Genomic DNA, 17,676 nt, shown 5'->3' with positions numbered 1-17,676 from the left:
AGACTTCACTTCCTGCCATCCATCTGGATTTAGCGCGTTCGCGATGCAGCACTGTGACGTCACGTGAAACCAACCTATAGTGTTCTAGGGTTAATCCCCCACCCTCCGAGCTCGTATCGTTCTCCCCTCGGAGCCTTCCACCTCCCTCTTATTTTACGAAAATAGTTCACCAAAATGTATTTCTGAAAACATTTTATGTGAGAAATAAGCTATGCAGTTGCTGAAACTGTCTTTATTTTAGATCGACAACGGTCAGTTTAAAAGATTTTCGAGAGCTTGCGGCAGGCGGCGGCGCCCCTCGAAACTCGCCGCGACGCGATGGCATGCACTGCTTCTTACATAGACAATGAATGGGAACATCCCCTCGGGGTAAAGGTATGAACACGCCGTTTAGTTTCCTGGGGCCTGTACTAGGAAGCAGGATTTGGGCTTAGCGAGGTAACTTAAGCGTTAACCCTGGGTTTTCCGTCCTACGACGTTGGTTCACTTCTTACCGGGGTAGATCGCCATGGTAACTTACTGGCAGAGTAAGTTACCATGACTGGCAAAACCCTTGTACCACCCAGCCACCCATGTACATGACACCTCTCAGATTTTGCTGGAAAGTGGTGAAAATATGCCTTATGTTACCAAACGAGGGAATCTGAAGTTTCAGGTCAATATCTCAAACGGTTTGCCCGTGGTGTCCATTTGAATTTCAAGTGCCACTCCCCTTTTCGACACATTGGAATTTCGCATTTCTGCTGTGTTTCCTCCACAGGGGAATTGGTCTGTAAACAGCAAGACAAGAACTTAGTAATATATATATTATTCATGGACAATTATTAAAAGATAATATATGTATATATATATGCTTAATAATATAAAAGACAAAAAATGGTGCAGGAGAGGAAAACAATCCCAAAGGGCTTATATAAAATCCTCCCCTCCAATACAAAATCACTAAAACAGATTAACCAATAGAAAAAGAAAAAAAAAAAAGGAAAAGAAGCAGAAAGGGGTAAGAGACAAGGAAAAAACACAGGAAAAACGAGACAACAAGGACAAAGATCAGTATGAAAATAAGTATGAAACACAGACCTGGCCTTAACGCAAAAGCAACTACTATAAGTAATTGAAAGTAAAATAAGTACCTGGTTGTGCATCTGCACAGCTTTCTCCTTCACCCTCTGGAACACATCCTGGCGCTGATCTTCGGTAAGATGAGGTAGAGAGCGGAATCTGGGGTCTAACGCAGTGCACTCCAGCAGATGGTTGTCCCCAGGCCCAGTGTATCTGTCTGATAAATTGTTGAAGATAGCTTTCTTCATCATGCTCACCGTGGTGGAGTCCTCCTCCACAGGCAACATGCTCTGCTCAATCGTGTGCTTTAAGGGCACAATTAGAGACACTGTTGGGTTTTGTTCATCACTTAGCACGGTGGTGACTGTCTTCAAAGGTTTGAGAAGTGTCATGATGTCCTCGGCATCACGGATGTCCAAGTTGTCCAGTGTGTCGATTTCACGGGCGTTACAACAGACTTCTAGGCTAAGCAGAGCGCCACAGCCGGTTGAAGGTCGAGATATCGTTCCAACATGTCCAGGCTGCTATTCCAGCGTGTGGTAACGTCCACAATTAGCTTGTGCTTGTCCGCCGGGCCGAGCAGTAGTTTTTGCTTCGCAGCCAACACAGCAGTGGCTGTCGGGCTCCTGTGGAAAAAGTTCACAATCCGCCGGATCCGACACAGCAAGCACGCGACACGCGGCACGCTCAAACCAGCCTGAGTGGCTAAATTTAAAGTGTGGGCGAAACACTTGATGTGCGGTGCCAGCCCGGCTTCCCTCACTGCCACATCCATGTTTCTCGCATTGTCGGTGACTACAGCGATACCTTGTTGTTGCAGCTATGTTAGCCCCAGTATGTGACTCCAAAAGAGGTCGCGTCTGAAGCACAAAGCCAGCCAACTCCCACTCGGCATTGATCACATGAGCAGTTATAGTGATATAACTTTGCGTGGCTCTAGATATCCACCCATCGGTTGTGATAGACACAGTATCAGCCTTCCGGAGAACCTCAACCACATGAGCTCTTACCTCCTGGTAGGGTTTGGGCACCACCACCTTGCTGAAGTGCTATCGTGACGGGATGTGGTATCTTGGCTCCAGCGTGTTCATCAACAGTCGAAAGCCCTCATTTTCATCTTTTCCAATAAAATAACCAATTGCCCTGGTAATTCTTTGTGCTCTTGCGTTGTTATGGGGGAGAGGAGATGCAAAGCCTCTCGTCAGGGTGGTTTGCCCCTTCGGCAATTTTCCCTCAGGAGGTGGCGTAACGTTACTTTGCTTCTCACTGTGGTGGCGGCTAATATGCTGCTGCATGTTGCTCGTGTTGCCGGTATATGTTAGCAGTCTCTTGCAATATTTACACGCTGTTTTGGTTTTGTCCGTCCATTTCTCACCGGTTGTATTTGTGTATATGGGGAATCCAAAATGCCGCCACACAGGCGTCCCTCGTTCCGCTAGCTGCTGCAGCTAAAGATGCTAGGCTGCTACTAAAGCTACTGCTAGCTGCCGCTGCTAAAGCTGGTGATAGGGTGGGGGTGGTGGAACACGTCTAATGGCGCACTCACACCAGGGCCATTCGATCCGTACCGCGCCTGGGCATGATTGCACCCCCACAGGTGGTCCTCTGCCAGTTTGCACTCACACTGCACCAGCCCAAATGGGCCTAGGCCCGATTGCCTCTTGTACATACGTCATCACGTCGTAATACATCATCACGAGGCACCCTTAAATTCGAAGAAGCGCGTCTCAGAATCATAACAGAAGACAACGCAGACATGACTCCAACTTTACAGACTTTGTGGCTTATTTTGAGTAGTTTTGCTCAGATGTGACCCTCCAGCACATCTGAGCAAAACTACGGTATGCTCGACTCCGCAAGGTGGCGACTTGCAGCATGTTATGCTGCACAAATATTTTTGCGGAGGGAGCAGGAGACGAGGGAGGCCTTCAAAACTTTACTTGCTGACTACAATTCTCGTTCATCAAAAAGGTAAGAACCAGACCAGTTGGATGTATCATCGTGGTAATTTGTTAAAGTTTATGCTCACGCATGTGTGTTTGTAAGCTATTTAATCCATGTGATGGGTAACATTAACTGCTATTGAAGAATCAGGGTTTATATTTATTTATGTACAATTGCTCGTACATGTTTTTGTTAATCGGCTGTTTTGCTTTTGACTGTTGTTCTTGCCTTCATTTAAATTTGACATAATTTCTCCTTTTGCTTCAGGACTATCTGGATTCGGCAGAGATGTGGTGTGTGGTGGGAGCACGTCATCACTAATTGAACAGATTATGAGTGGCAGTTAAACTTCAGAATGAGAAAGACCACATTCCAGCGCCTGTGGAGCAACGTGTGGCAATATGCATCTGGAGACTGACCACAAACGTGAAGTTCAGGACCGTCTCCAATTTATTTGGGATAGGCCAGTCTACTGCAGTCACTATAGCCAATCATGTTACCTCTGTTATTGTTAACAACATGCTGTCCCTCTACATCAGAACACTCTCTGAATGTGAGTTCAGGGAGATTATCAAAGGTTTCCGAGAACAATGGGGTTTCCTACAGTGTGCAGGAGTTATAGACGAAACTCACATTGGAATTTTAGCCCCACCCAACAGTCCTGCCGAGTACTATAACCATTAAGGTATTTACTCTGTCATCCTACAAGGTGTGGTTGACCATCGACTTCGGTTCTGGGACATCAATGTGGGTTGGCCTGGCACAGTCCATGATTCCAGGGTGTTTGGCAATCCAGAGTTGTACAAGCGGGGTCAGTGCGGTACACTGTTCCCTAATATCACAGAGAGGTACGAAGGTGTAAACGTGCCAGTGGTGATGCTGGGGGATGCAGCATATCCATTGCTGCCGCGGTTGATGATGCCGTACGTTGAAAACCAACAAACTACCCCTGCACAGCCAGCCTTCAACAACCGTCTCAGCAGGACCCAGATGACTGTGGAAAGGGCATTTGGTCGTCTTAGAGGGAAGATGGCGGTGCCTGATGAAGAGGTATGACTGCAGCATCGGCAACATCAACACTGTCATCTTGGCCTGTTGTCTTCACAATTTGTGTGATGCGTTGTGTACATACACTATATTGCCAAAAGTATATAAACTGCTCAAAAAAATAAAGGGAACACCTTAACACCACATGCTAGTTCTCAATGAATAACATATTTCAGTTGGAAATCTTTATTCATTACAAAGTGCAATGCGTTGACAACAAAACAACGTAAGGATGATTAATGAAATCAAAATCCTCATCTTATGGAGGTCTCCATTCAGAATCATACCGAAAATCAAAGTGGAAAATCAGATCGCAGGCTGATCCAACTTTTGTGGAGATTTTTCAAGACATGTCAATATGATCCTCAGTAGTGCGTGTGGCCTCTGCGTGCCTGTATACACTCACTACAAGGCTTGGGCATGCTCATGATAAGACGATGGATGGTCTCCTGAGGGATCTCCTCCCAGACCTGGACCAGAGCAGCAGTCAACTCCTGGACGGTCTGTGGTGCGACATGGCGTTGGTGGATGGAACGAGACATGATGTCCCAGATGTGCTCAATAGGATTCAGGTCTGAGGAACGAGCAGGCCAGTCCATAACATCAATGCCTTCATCATGCAGGAACTGCTGACACACTCCAGTCACATGAGGCCTAGCAATGTCATGCATCAGAAGGAACCTAGGGCCCCACTGCACCAGGTCTCACAATGGGTCTGAGGATCTCATCCCGGTACCTAATGGCAGTCAGGGTACCTCCGGCAAGCACATGGAGGGCTGTGCGACCTTCCAAAGAAACGCCTCCTCAGACCATCACTGACCCACCGCCAAACCGGTCATGCTGGAGGATGTTGCAGGCAGCAGAACGTTCTCCGCGGCATCACCAGACCCTGTCACGTCGGTCACATGTGCTCAGGGTGAACCTGCTCTCATCTGTGAAGAGCACAGGGCGCCAATGGTGAATCTGCCAATCTCTGTGATCTCTAGACTGTTTGAGTTGAAACTTAAACATCAGTGGCCTGCTGGAAGTCACTTTGTAGGGCTCTGGCAGTGCTCCTCCTGTTCCTCCGTGCACAAAGGAGCAGATAGCGGTCCTGCTGTTGGGTTGTTGTCCTTCTTCGGCCCCCTCCACGTCTCCTGGAGTACTGGCCTGTCTCCTGGAATCTCCTCCATTCTCTTGACACAGTGCTGGGGGACACAGCAAACCTTCCTACCACACTGCGCATTGATGTGCCATCCTGGATGAGTTGCACTAACTGGGCAACTTCTGTGGGTTGGAGAAACCGCCTCATGCTACCTCTCCCGCTACCTTGCTGCTATAACAGCTTCAACTCTTCTGGGAAGGCTTTCCACAAGGTTTAGGAGTGTGTTTATGGGACTTTTTGACCATTTTTCCAGAAACGTATTTGTGAGGTCACACACTGATGTTGGACGGGAAGGCCTGGCTCTCAGTCTCCACTCTAATTCATCCCAAAGGTGTTCTATCGGGTTGAGGTCAGGACTCTTTCAGGCCAGTCAAGTTCATCCACACCAAACTCTCTCATCCATGTCTTTATGGACCTTGCTTTGTGCACTGGTGCACAGTCATGTTGGAACAAGAAGGGGCCATTGCCAAACTGTTCCCACAAAGTTGGGAGCATGGAATTGTCCAACATCTCTTGGTATGCTGAAGCATTCAGAGTTCCTTTCACTGGAACTAAGGGGCCAAGCCCAGCTCCTGAAAAACAACCCCACACCATAATCCCCCCTCCACCAAACTTTACACATGGCACTATGCAGTCAGACAAGTACCGTTCACCGTTCTCATGGCAACCGCCAAACCCAGACTTGTCCATGAGATTGCCAGATGGAGAAGCGTGATTCTTGACTCTGTCCACTGCTCTAGAGTCCAGTGGCGGCGTGCTTTACACCACTGCATCTGACGCTTTGCATTGCACTTGCTGATGTATGGCTTGGATGCAGCTGTTCAGCCATGGAAACCCATTCCATGAAGCTATCTACGCTATTCCTGAGCTAATCTGAAGGCCACATAAAGTTTGGAGGTCTGTAGCGATTGACTCTGCAGAAAGTTGGTGACCTCTGTGCACCTCTATGTGCCTCAGCAACCGCTGACCCCGCTCCATCATTTTACGTGGCCTACCACTTCTTGGCTTGGTTGCTGTTGTTCTCAATCGCTTCCACTTTGTTATAATCCCACTGACAGTTGACTGTGGAATTTTTAGGAGTGAGGAAATTTCACGACTGGACTTGTTGCACAGGTGGCATCCTATCACAGTACCACGCTGGAATTCACTGAGCTCCTGAGAGCAACCCATTCTTTCACACGTTTGTAGAAACAGTCTGCATGCCTAGGTGCTTGCTTTTATACACCTGTGGCCATGGAATTGATTGAACACCTGATTTCAATTATTTGGATGGGTGAGTGAATACTTTTGGCAATATAGTGTATTTCACAGGCCTGTAGTACTGTTTTATGATGTATTGCGGTGATGCTGGCAATAAATGGTCAATTCCAAGAAAAATGTAGATCTTTGTGATATAAAAGACAAATGAGTGAAATAAGTTCTTCAACGGTTCAGGCTGGTGGTGGTGTAATGGTGTGGGGGATATTTTCTTGGCACACTTTGGCCCATTAGTACCAATTGAGCATTGTGTCAACGCCACAGCCTACCTGAGTATTGTTGCTGACCATGTCCATCCCTTTATGACCCGTGTACCCATCTTCTGATGGCTACTTCCAGCAGGATAACGCGCCATGTCATAAAGCGCGAATCATCTCAGACTGGTTTCTTGAACATGACAATGAGTTCACTGTACTCAAATGGCCTCCACAGTCACCAGATCTCAATCCAATAGAGCACCTTTGGGATGTGGTGGAACGGGAGATTTGCATTATGGATGTGCAGCCGACAAATCTGCAGCAACTGCGTGATGCTATCATGTCAATATTGACCAAACTAACAAGGTACTGGAATGTTTCCAGTACCTTGTTAAATCTATGCCACGAAGGATTAAGGCAGTTCTGAAGGCAAAAGGGGGTACCAAGGTGTACCTAATAAAGTGGCCGGTGAGTGTATATATATATATATATTAGAGAGACAACGGTTTTGCAATAAAATTTCGCATAATTTCACATTTTATCCTTGGCTATGTCGGAGCTTAAGAGAAGCACTTGAACGCAGCATATGTTCACGTGCTGTGATGGGGAAACGCCTCCCTGCCAAGTAAATATCCAATGTCCTGGAAGCAGGACGACTGAGCAGGTAACACCGTCGGTTAAAAACAGTTGTCTCTTGTTGCTGCCTTCCAACAAGCCGATTCTACAGGTGAAGAAAAACGCATGAACAGAACAAGTGCACTAAGCTGAATTGTTGTTCTATGGAGTGAAAAGGATTTATCATTCTAACTTGACAGCTGAATATGTCCTTGTTCTTTTTTCCATATTTGCTTGTTATATTGTGGACCTTTTTGAAATGTTCTGTTAGTGCATATAAGAAATATGCCTTTTTCAAGCTGACAGTTAATTTTGATGGCCTTGATGGATTCTTTGGAAATCTGTAGTTTCCAAAGAATCTACAGATTTGACTCCACCGTCGGTGTGTGAATGTGTGTATGAATGGGTGAATGTCAGTCAACAATGTAAAGCGCTTTGGATAAAAGCGCTATATAAATGAGGACCGTTTATAAATGAGGACCATTTTAAAAGAGAGTTTTCCATCAAGCCAGATGCCTAAATATTTATATTCGGAGACCTTTCAATAATAGACTCATTTATAGCAGAAATGCATAGACCATTGTGGTCCAATTCTCTAGCCCTTGAGAACAACATTAATTTAGTTTTAGTCTGATTAAGGACTAGTTTGAGTGAAACAAAAGCATTCTGAAGAGTATAAAGGACAGTTGCAGTTTCTCTATAGCTGATATTGCAGAGTCAGCAATACAGTACAGGATGGTATCATCATTTGACAACCACTGACATGAGACACAATATCATTAATATAAATGGTGAATAGCACCATAAAACTGATCCTTGTGGAACGCCTTTGGTTATGGGTAAGAGACCAGATTGGACATTACCTAGTTTCACACATTGAAATGGATCAGATATGTAATAGCTTGGTTTCAGTCACGTGATTGTGATGACGCGTTAAGGGGGCGCGATTTCCAAATGGCTGTCCGGAAGTAAAAATGCTGATTACGTCTATGGAGGAAACCGTTCCAGAGAGTCCGTTGTTGGGACCTCACCATTAGGACTACACAATGCGGCCTACAAAAGCCTTCACATGCGGTCAGAAGGGACAAAGGGGATCAAAAACTACAACCGCCATTTTAGTTCCACTTCTCACCGAGGTGCGAAGTGCAACGTCACACAACTGTGCCCTATTGGCTGACAACCACAGGTACCCCAGGGGGTCCCCGGGAGCAGCCGTGAGCTATATAAACCGGCGCTGCCTTAAGGACTTCCTCTCTCCACCGTAACATGCGTTACAACAGGAGGTGAACTTTACGTCTGCAGCATTTTCCCTTGTCCTAGGCCGCAGTCTTTCCCCCAAACTTGCTGGACGAGCAACAGACTGTTTTCCCTCTCTTTTTTCTCTACTCGCTTTATTTTTCTTTTTTTTTATCATTTTGGATCCTGAGGAGACCGTCGCAACCGCGCGACTCTCCTGTTTACCCGCGGAAGGAAGAAAAACACTTTCTTCGTCCCAGCTGCCAGCAGAACGGATAACTTCTACGATCCGTTCTTGTCTGAAGTCAGCTGACTAAATCGCCTAGCCCCGCGATTTTATTGTTGCCTGCAGAAGGGAGAAAACACTAACTGTTTTCTTCAACAAGTTGATCCGCGAGGAGGATAACTTCTACGCCCCGCCCTCGTCTGGATTCAGCCGGCTCGTCGCATCCTCCGTCGCCGAATGAGGACTCGCGAACCACCGTCCGTCGCCGGCGTCAGGAGACGCCATCACCGCACGGGACGGAAAACCTTGCATCGACACAAAGTAAGAGGCTATTTGTCTGGGCAGAAGCAGAGATTCGGTAGTGTAGGACTGGCCTGTAATTCTTGTTAATGTGTTTTAAGTTTTGATCACGGACCGCCGAGTCCGTGGCTTTCTGTATTGTTGTATTCGAAGGCTGATTGTGTACCCACGCCGCTGGGTTTATTTCTGTAACGGTGTTTTTGACTAACCTCAGCCATATTCGCGAGCTCAGTAAGCGTCTACTATCAGCCATCTCTCGCTCTCTCTCCCTCTCTCGCTACTCCATCTGACGTCAGTGGCTCCGCCCCTGAACGCTGTGAGGAATAGCTCCATCTGGTGGTCGCGCCCGGCCATATCTCTCTCTCTCTCTCTCCCTCTATACACACGCACACACACACACACACACGCACTCCACGTGTGCCTCTTCCTTTGTTTAGCTTAGCTTTGTGTGTTAGGTAGTTAGGTAATAAGGCTTTGACAATTGCAGTGTTATTGATTGTGATCATTATTACTGATTTTAATAAATCTTATTATATTATAACTAGCGGTCTCTTGTGCTTGTTGTGTATATGTCACTGGATAACAGCAGGTTGTGAAGGCTAGTGCTCGAATTTCACGCCTTTTTAATTGTTCGATTGTTTTTATACTTCTATGCCAATGATCACGATGATTGGCATGTGAGTGTAAAACCTTTATATTGAGACTGAATACAGTTTTAGGTTATCTTTTCCCTGATCCCAGGGTGGTGCCCCATATATTCATGATTATATCATAATAATCTATTAAATATAATTATTAATATCGATAACACCGTTGTAGGGATTTGGAGCCAGTTTCTAGAATATGATACGAACAATTAGTAAGTAAATATGTCGGGCGTGACCCGTACCTCATGAAGATGAGTGAGTTTTCTGGAGCGAGGGACGTGGCTCCCGGTGGGGGGAGGCTCCCGAACTGAGGTACCCCGAGGCGGAGGAGGAGAGTCCGCTGACGCGACCCGCCGACGTGACCTGCCGACCGTCGACGCTGCCCTCGTTTCCCCGGCTAGAGTGGCACCGTCGGACTTGCGTACGCGTACGCGGTCAGCACGGAGACGGGTAGTCCACCGGCAGCCGCGCCCGACTCATGCGGCCCCGATGGCCGCCCATCCCCGGCCCAAGGGTCGGGGAAGGAGGGGAGAGCGCGCCGAACGGAGAGGCAGGCGAGCCCGAGACGGGCCCACGCACCACATCCCGAAGTCTGAACTTAGGGGGACGAAGGCAACTGGTGCCTGCAACTGCCCCAGCACCGGAGAACGCGATCGTTCCCGATAGCATAGTGACTCTCAGACCCGCAGACCTAGGTTTAAAATCCACTTTTTACGCCGTTATTCTGTGAGCTTTTTACAATTCTCACCTTTATGGACGACAACCTTTGGTACTCTAAAAAAACGTTTCCTTTTCACGGGCAGCTTTTCAGATTGTAGCAGCTGTAAATTACACAAAACATGGGCATCTTGACTTTTTCACACGGCAGTTCTATGGGCAGACTTCACTTCCTGCCATCCATCTGGATTCAGCGCGTTCGCGATGCAGCACTGTGACATCACGTGAAACCAACCTATTACAGAACTTGTTACAAGCATTTCCAGTAAGGCCAATGCTAGCCAATTTATCCAGCAATAAAGAATGGTCGACTGTATCAAAGGCTTTACCAGAGGTGGCAAAAGTACTCATATTCTGTACTTTTTACACATGTATCTGTACTGTAGAAGTACAGATACATGTGTAAAAAAATACTCTGGTAAAAATAGTAGTACTGATTCAACTCCTTTACTCAAGTAAAAGTAAGAAAGTACAGGCTCCGAAATGTACTTTCAAAGTAAAAGTAAAAATTTAAAATTAATTTTTGAACGCCAGCAGCTCGTGTTTTTTCGGTTGACACAGGACACAGCGCATACGCCATGAGTCCTTTTTGGAGCTGACAACAACGAATAAACTCTTTTAAATAGGGCCATGGACAGGGAATGTCTTGCTTCTCTGAATCTTCTGAAGCGTCGCCGTCGGCAATACTCCCGGACCCCGCTTTGCTTCCTTCCTCCATGTCGCTGCTACAGTGCAAGTTCTCTACTGTCTCTACCGTACCTTCACTCATTCGACTTCTTCCCGCTGTAACCTGTTCCCCCCCCTCTTCTTCTCCCTCTTTCCCTCTCGAGTTCGTCACGTCTTTTACGTATGCTTTTATGTATTGTTGCCATCTGTGGAGGAATTTTTTTTTTTAAGTAACAAGTCTGTTTTTACGATGTAAGGAGTAGAAAGTACATATTTTTGTGTATAAATGTAGGGAGTAAAAGTAATCAGAAAAATAAATACTCAAGTAAAGTACAGATACCTGAAAAATCTACTTAAGTACAGTAACAACGTATTTGTACTTTGTTACTTGTCACCTCTGGGCTTTACTAAGATCAATAAAAAGGGCAGCACAGTGTTTCTTATTATCTAAGGCAGAGACAATATTATTGGTAACCAGTGTGATGGTAGAGATAGTGTTATGGTTAGCTCTAAAACCAGATTAGTGCACAGACAAAATAGTTATTTGAAAGAAAATCTTTCAGTTAGCAAACAATGGATTCCAACGTTTTTGCCAAACAAGACTAGATATTCGCCTATAGTTATTAGGGTCAGTCTTTTCTCCCCCACTTATGTAAGGGAAGGACGCGAGCAGATTTCGAGACTCTTGGAATAATACAGGAAGACATAGAAAGATTAAAAATGTGAGTTATACACTGGTCTTCTACCAGTGGATTTCTTGGGGTCAATGGTTAAGAGAGCATCAAGTACCGTACTTGTGGACACAGCATTAAAAGAAAACTGAGGAATAGCATTGGAGGTAGACACATAAGCTTGCTCAAGAGGCAGCCGGTTATTCACAGGAGAAGAAGATCTAAAGGTGTCCTCTTTAAAAATATGGCCAGCAGCATTAAAATGTCTATTAAAACCAGAGCAGATCTCAGTTTGATCGCTAATAAAACAATCATCGAATTTAACCTGAACTGGTATAGGGGCCGAAGCAGCAGAGCTACTATTATTTGTTTTTACCACCTTCCAGAATTTTGCTGGGCCAGAATTAGGGTTGGGCATCGAGATCCGGTTCCAAATAGGAACCGGTTCCTAACCTCCGGTTCCGTAGTTAAGAAGCTGTTGGAATTGCGATCCTTTTTTTTTGGTTCTTAAACGTCCGCACTAGTTTGTTTGTTACACTGCCCTGCGTGCGGAGACTCTGCGCCAGTTTGTTTGTTACTCCACTCGTACTACTTTGTTTGTATTACTCCGCCCGGCGTGCGGAGACTCCGCGATAGAACGAAGAACGTCACTCACTCAACATGGATGGCAGAAGAAGACGCCGCTCGAAAGTCTGGCTTAATTTTAATTTGAACAATGATGGATTTGCACAGTGCAACATATGTGGAAAACTACGCGCTACTTAGTAACGCGTTACTGTAGTCGGACTACTTTTTTCAGTAACTATTACTACTATTGCCAAACCAGTAGTCAGATTAAAGTTACTTATCCAAATACACGGCGCGTTACTATTTTTGTCAGTAAAAAAAAAAAGATCTGCTTTCTTGCGTCTCAGGGGGGTGATGTGGGTTAGCCGACACCTTCACGGACGGTAGCGTGTAGTCGGCTATACCGGCAGAAACGTAAACAATGGAGGGGGAAAGATACGCATTTTCCAGCTGGAAATACAAGCATTATTTCGACTTCATCTCAGCAAAAGATGGCAACATAAAGGTTCGTTGTACACTGTGTTAACAACAAAGTGTTGTCTACTTTCAAGAATACAACGTCAAACTTGAAAAAACATTTAGAGTCACAGCATGGCACAACCACATTAAAAGAGCAGGTCCCGCCCGGTGACGGTGAAAAGGCGCAGCGTGTGAATAAATAAGACGAGTTCTCGATTTCACGGAGCTCCTGCTAACTCAGTCTGTGCTGAAATGCGAGCGGAGTCTCTCTTGAGAGTGTTTAGTGGAGAAATGTCTCACTGCTTGCTGGCCCCGCCCCCTCCCTTCATCATCACGCCGCTCATACTTGAGGACTGTGCTCATTTGTTTCATAAAACCAATCCTTGCTGCTCTAATGCTGGTTCAATATTCATAAAATGTTAATTCGTGATGTTACTGCCATTACAATATGCAAACAATTATTTAAGTTAAGTGAAGTCAAGAAAGACTGTCTTTATTTTTTTATATAAAAACATGTATTTTCTATCAGGACATAGTTTTCAAGTGCAACTTAAAATGTCAGTGGATACATTGTTGATGTTACTGTTAAAAAGCACGTCAATAAAGTGAGTATTGGCAAAAATCGGTAGTCGGCAGCTGTTGAATGTAACTAATAAAGTAACTTGTAATCTAACTTAGTTACTTTTAAAATCAAGTAGTCAGTAACTTAACTAAGTTACTTTTTAAAGGAGTAGTCAGTAGTCAGTAGTCAGATTACTTTTTCAAAGTAACTGTGGCAACACTGGACCTGTTGACCTGCACCTCAAAGAATCAGAATCGAGAATCGTTTAGAACAGGAATCGAAACAGAGGATCGGGATCGGAATCGGTAAAATCCAAACGATGCCCAACCCTAGCCAGAATAGGGGTCTTTGATCAATTTTAAGTAATAGTCAGATTTATTCTTTCTGACTAAGAATGTGCATTTATTTCTTATGGATCTGAAGGCAGCCCAATTTGAGGCCAGGAGGAATGATGACATAACAGAATAACGTCCTGCTTGTCCAGGTGTGGAGTCAACAACAGATGTGCAGAGATGCACGGGGGTGATGTGTGCTGTACTCCAGATTGTCAGGGAGAACACACGCGCCAGCGTTGTTTAAGTGGAGACCATCTGCTCACACTTCCAGAAGAGGTTAAAACTACACGAGAGCCAGGTGTATGAAAGTCATGTATAGGCTACTGAACTACAGATATTTTTTATTTAAATCTGTGACTTTGTTTTAAATATGTACATATTTCAAATATGTACATTTACTTTTAAAATTATTTTAAAAACTGTATCGTTGCATCCCATCGTTGTGTGTGTGTGTGTGTGTGTGTGTGTGTTTATACATATATATGTATATGTATATACATGCATATATATATATATATATAAAAATCGCAGAACACTTATAACTGAAGTTTTACTGTTGAACTTGCATTACTTGTGTCCTAGTTTAGAAAGGCCTGAAGGTTTCAATGGTGCGTGTGTGGTGGTTGTCATGCGTGTGTTAACTGTCCTTTGAATGACTTTCAGTGAGATGTGCTGACTCTTAGCTTTAGCCAGGGTCAGAAACTGAGAGGCTCTGTGTGTTTTCTTGGTGACAGCAGTTCACATGTCCTTTTCTACAGTGTACAGCCAGTTTACGGAGCACAACATCCACCTCTCGACCCACGATTGCGTCGCACGTAAGTGCTAAACCCAACTGGACTGCATGGCGTCATATCATCCACACGGATGCCTTTTATTTGTGCATATTATTTTGTGTTTCCCATTATAACCTTTGAAGCACATTCATCCATGCTTCAATTACTTTGACATGTGTGGATTGCATGCACCAGTAGCACCAGTACTGTACCAGTTTGACCCTATGTTGACATTAAAATTGTTCAACCTGTTGGAACAAAGTGCTTTGTCCTTTTTTATTGGATTTGTAGTTTAGTTATTGTGTGTTCTTTTTGTCGATATCATCTAGTACATTTCTGTGCATATTACTTCCCAGTGCTGCCGAGAGTGAGACCATTTAGTTATTCCCTTTGTTTGATCTCTCAATCTGACCTCTGCAGGTATCCTAAAGACACAAAGCTCAAGTTCAACAATCTCAGATCTAAAAAGGCCTCGAGCTTCCATGAGTTTGCCTGCAGCACTAACGATGCTTGGGACATCGAGGAAGAGGAGGACGAAGATTTCCTCAGGACCCCCACCCCTACTTCATCCCAACCACCAGGCCTCCAATCCACATCCACACAGTGCCAGGTGGCTACAGGACCTTGTGTTTATCTCTGAGCAGTTAATGTGCATTGTGTTGGTTTGAGTCAAAGGTTGTGATGTGTTTCCACTCAGCAGCAGCAGCAGGATGAAACCGGGGACACAGACACCAGGGTGTCACACAGAACGGCATCTCCCGGGACAGAAGCTCAAAATCTCCAGGAGGTGTCGGAGGAGGATGCAGAGTGCGAGCATATCAACGGTAATGTTGTGAAGTCTAGCAGCGACCTGAACATGGCCTCAGGTATGTGGGGAACATGCCGAGCAGCTTCTCAGGTGGTTGATAGTCCAAGATTTTGTCCAGACTTTGTCATTTGCCATTGACCTCTACAGATGAGGTGCCTAGCATTAAATCAGCCGCGTAGCATTAAATCAGCCGCATTAAATCAGCCGCGGCAACACATCGGCATGTAGACAATCAGACATGTCAACATGTTGACGATGAGAAGAATAACAGTATAAGAATATAAGACATGATTTCATACAAAATTAATCACCTTAAACTGCACATATTTTTAAAGTGACGTGCATAGAGAGGAACATATTAGTGTATGACACAAGCCCCGTCTGTCACGCCAGCTGTCTGTCTCACAGGTTTTTGTGCAAAAGGTGTAATTAAAGTGTTTGATATATACTGACATCCTGTTTGTTTGTGGTTTTGTGCAGTTTCCACCTGCACCTATATAAACTGAGGCAGGATGTTGATCCAGGATGTAAGTGGAAGGAATACTTAACTAAAGAATATTGTAAAAAAAAAAAAAAGGAAAGGTAAAGGTAGTGGTTGGTCCGTCTCCATTTAAAACCTATTAAATGGATCAGTACACCATGTTTACTCGAGAATGGTTCCAGCTCTGGTGGTTTCCCCAAACATCCAAAACACTTTTCTCTGTTAAAATAAGATAATAAGAGCTGTTCCTTTTACATTTGTGAAGGGATTACAATTGAAACATGGATGACAATGAATTCCATTCAGAAAGTATCTTTTTTGGCAGCATATCTCCTAATGGTCCCCTAATTGTTGTGTGCACCAAATTATGAAGCTAACTTTGTTAGCAGCTTCACACCAGAATCCAGATGGATCCAGATCCAGTAAGGTTGCTGCTTGGGGTGCCAATTGTGTTCATAAGATCCCCCCGTCGCTCCTGCACAGTCCAAATATGGTCACTCCCTTCACTGGTTGCAAAAATCCAAGTTAGCGACGGACAAAATGCTGAACTTGAGGATTCAGAAGCGTCGTCCAACTCTCCTGGCTGGACTCCCGGCCTCGGCAACTAGACCATTGCAGCGTATCCAGAACGCTGCAGCACGCCTTGTCTTCAATCTACCCAAATTCTCCCATGTGACCCCCCTCCTCCGTGACCTCCACTGGCTCCCTGTTGCAGCATGCATCCAATTCAAAACGATGGCACTGGCCTTCAAGGCCATCAATGGCACCCATCTACCTTCAAACACTGGTCAAACCACATGGCCCGGAGCGAGTACTTCGCTCCTCTACTTCAGCTGGCCGGCTGGTACCACCATCGCTGAAATCAAACAGATGTCGCTCAGCAAAGTCCCGACTCCTCTCTGTTCTGGCGCCTCAGTGGTGGAACGAACTCCCAACCAATGTCAGGACAGCAGAGTCACTAGCCATCTTCCGAAAAAGACTCAAGACTCACCTGTTCAGACTTCACCTCGACTCTGCATAGCATGACCCACTAACACCACCCCAAAAAAGCACTTCTATGTTCTTACCTATAGCACTTTGATGATAGCACTGTTGTTCTTAAGGTATGTTTGCTGAACAGCTACTACTTTACTCAGACGAGGAACTAACACTTGTTTGTTTTTTCTCGCCCTTTATTGGCAATGATATGTTGTGGTTTCTTTCTTTTGACAAATGTACTGTATTGTAAGTCACTTTGGAAAAATGCCCTAAATGTAAATGTAGATTTTCTGTTATATCTTGTTTGGCACTCTACAGTTCAGTCCACACTGCAGAAGCAGCAGTCTCTCCCAGTCCGTCCCATCATCCCACTGGTGGCTCGCATGTCGGACCAGAACGCATCGGGGGCACCACCCATGACGGTGCGGGAGAAGGGCCGGCTGGACAAATTCAAGCAGCTGCTTGCGAGCCCAAGCACTGACCTAGGTGCGATTCATTATTATTATTGTTATTATTCATTATTGGTTCCAGAGGCCAATACTATGAAGAGAGTTTAACATACCTGAACCCTCAGAGACTTAACTGACGTCACCTGATAGATGGTTGATTGTGAGAGGCTGTGAGGGCTTTAAATGGTAGAAATACAAATGGGCAGCGCTTGGCATGTCACTTTACTTTGATGACACAAAATATATTATATAAAAGTGTTGGTCATTATTTCACATTTTATACAGCCTGGTCTGAACATCTTCCAGGATCTTATAATCCCAGACCAGAAGTCATTGTCAAATAATTTATTTTCTTGTTTTAGTTAAAACGGCTTCAATAAGCTTAATTAAAATAACTGGTTGATGATTAAACCAGGTGTGTAATATATTAATAATAAAAATGATAATAATTATAGACCAGAGGCCTATACTACTCAGCGAGTTCAACATACCAGGGTATCTTCCAGTTATCCAGCTTAAGTAACCCTAACAAAGG

The 17,676-nt window shown here is 45.0% G+C and overlaps 1 protein-coding gene across 5 annotated transcripts in view; it reads left to right on the top strand.

Moving 5' to 3' along the window:
- The window catches only part of tbc1d22b (TBC1 domain family, member 22B), a 52,379-nt gene that overhangs the window by 5,911 nt on the left and 28,792 nt on the right, over window positions 1-17,676 (top strand). Inside the window, exons 2-5 of one of the 5 annotated variants that reach the window (XM_084015401.1) lie at window positions 14,411-14,467; window positions 14,846-15,035; window positions 15,126-15,249; window positions 17,011-17,178. In XM_084015401.1, coding sequence (XP_083871527.1) covers window positions 14,411-14,467; window positions 14,846-15,035; window positions 15,126-15,249; window positions 17,011-17,178 — 539 coding nt within the window. Of the gene's footprint in view, window positions 1-14,410; window positions 14,468-14,845; window positions 15,036-15,122; window positions 15,292-17,010; window positions 17,179-17,676 lie in introns of all 5 variants that reach the window. The other 4 variants (XM_084015399.1, XM_084015400.1, XM_084015398.1 and 1 more) reach the window with 4 other exon arrangements.

Source organism: Eutrigla gurnardus, assembly GCF_963514095.1.
Source record: "Eutrigla gurnardus genome assembly, chromosome: 8".
NCBI lineage: Eukaryota > Metazoa > Chordata > Actinopteri > Perciformes > Triglidae > Eutrigla > Eutrigla gurnardus.
This window is presented reverse-complemented; position numbering and strand designations above follow the sequence as displayed.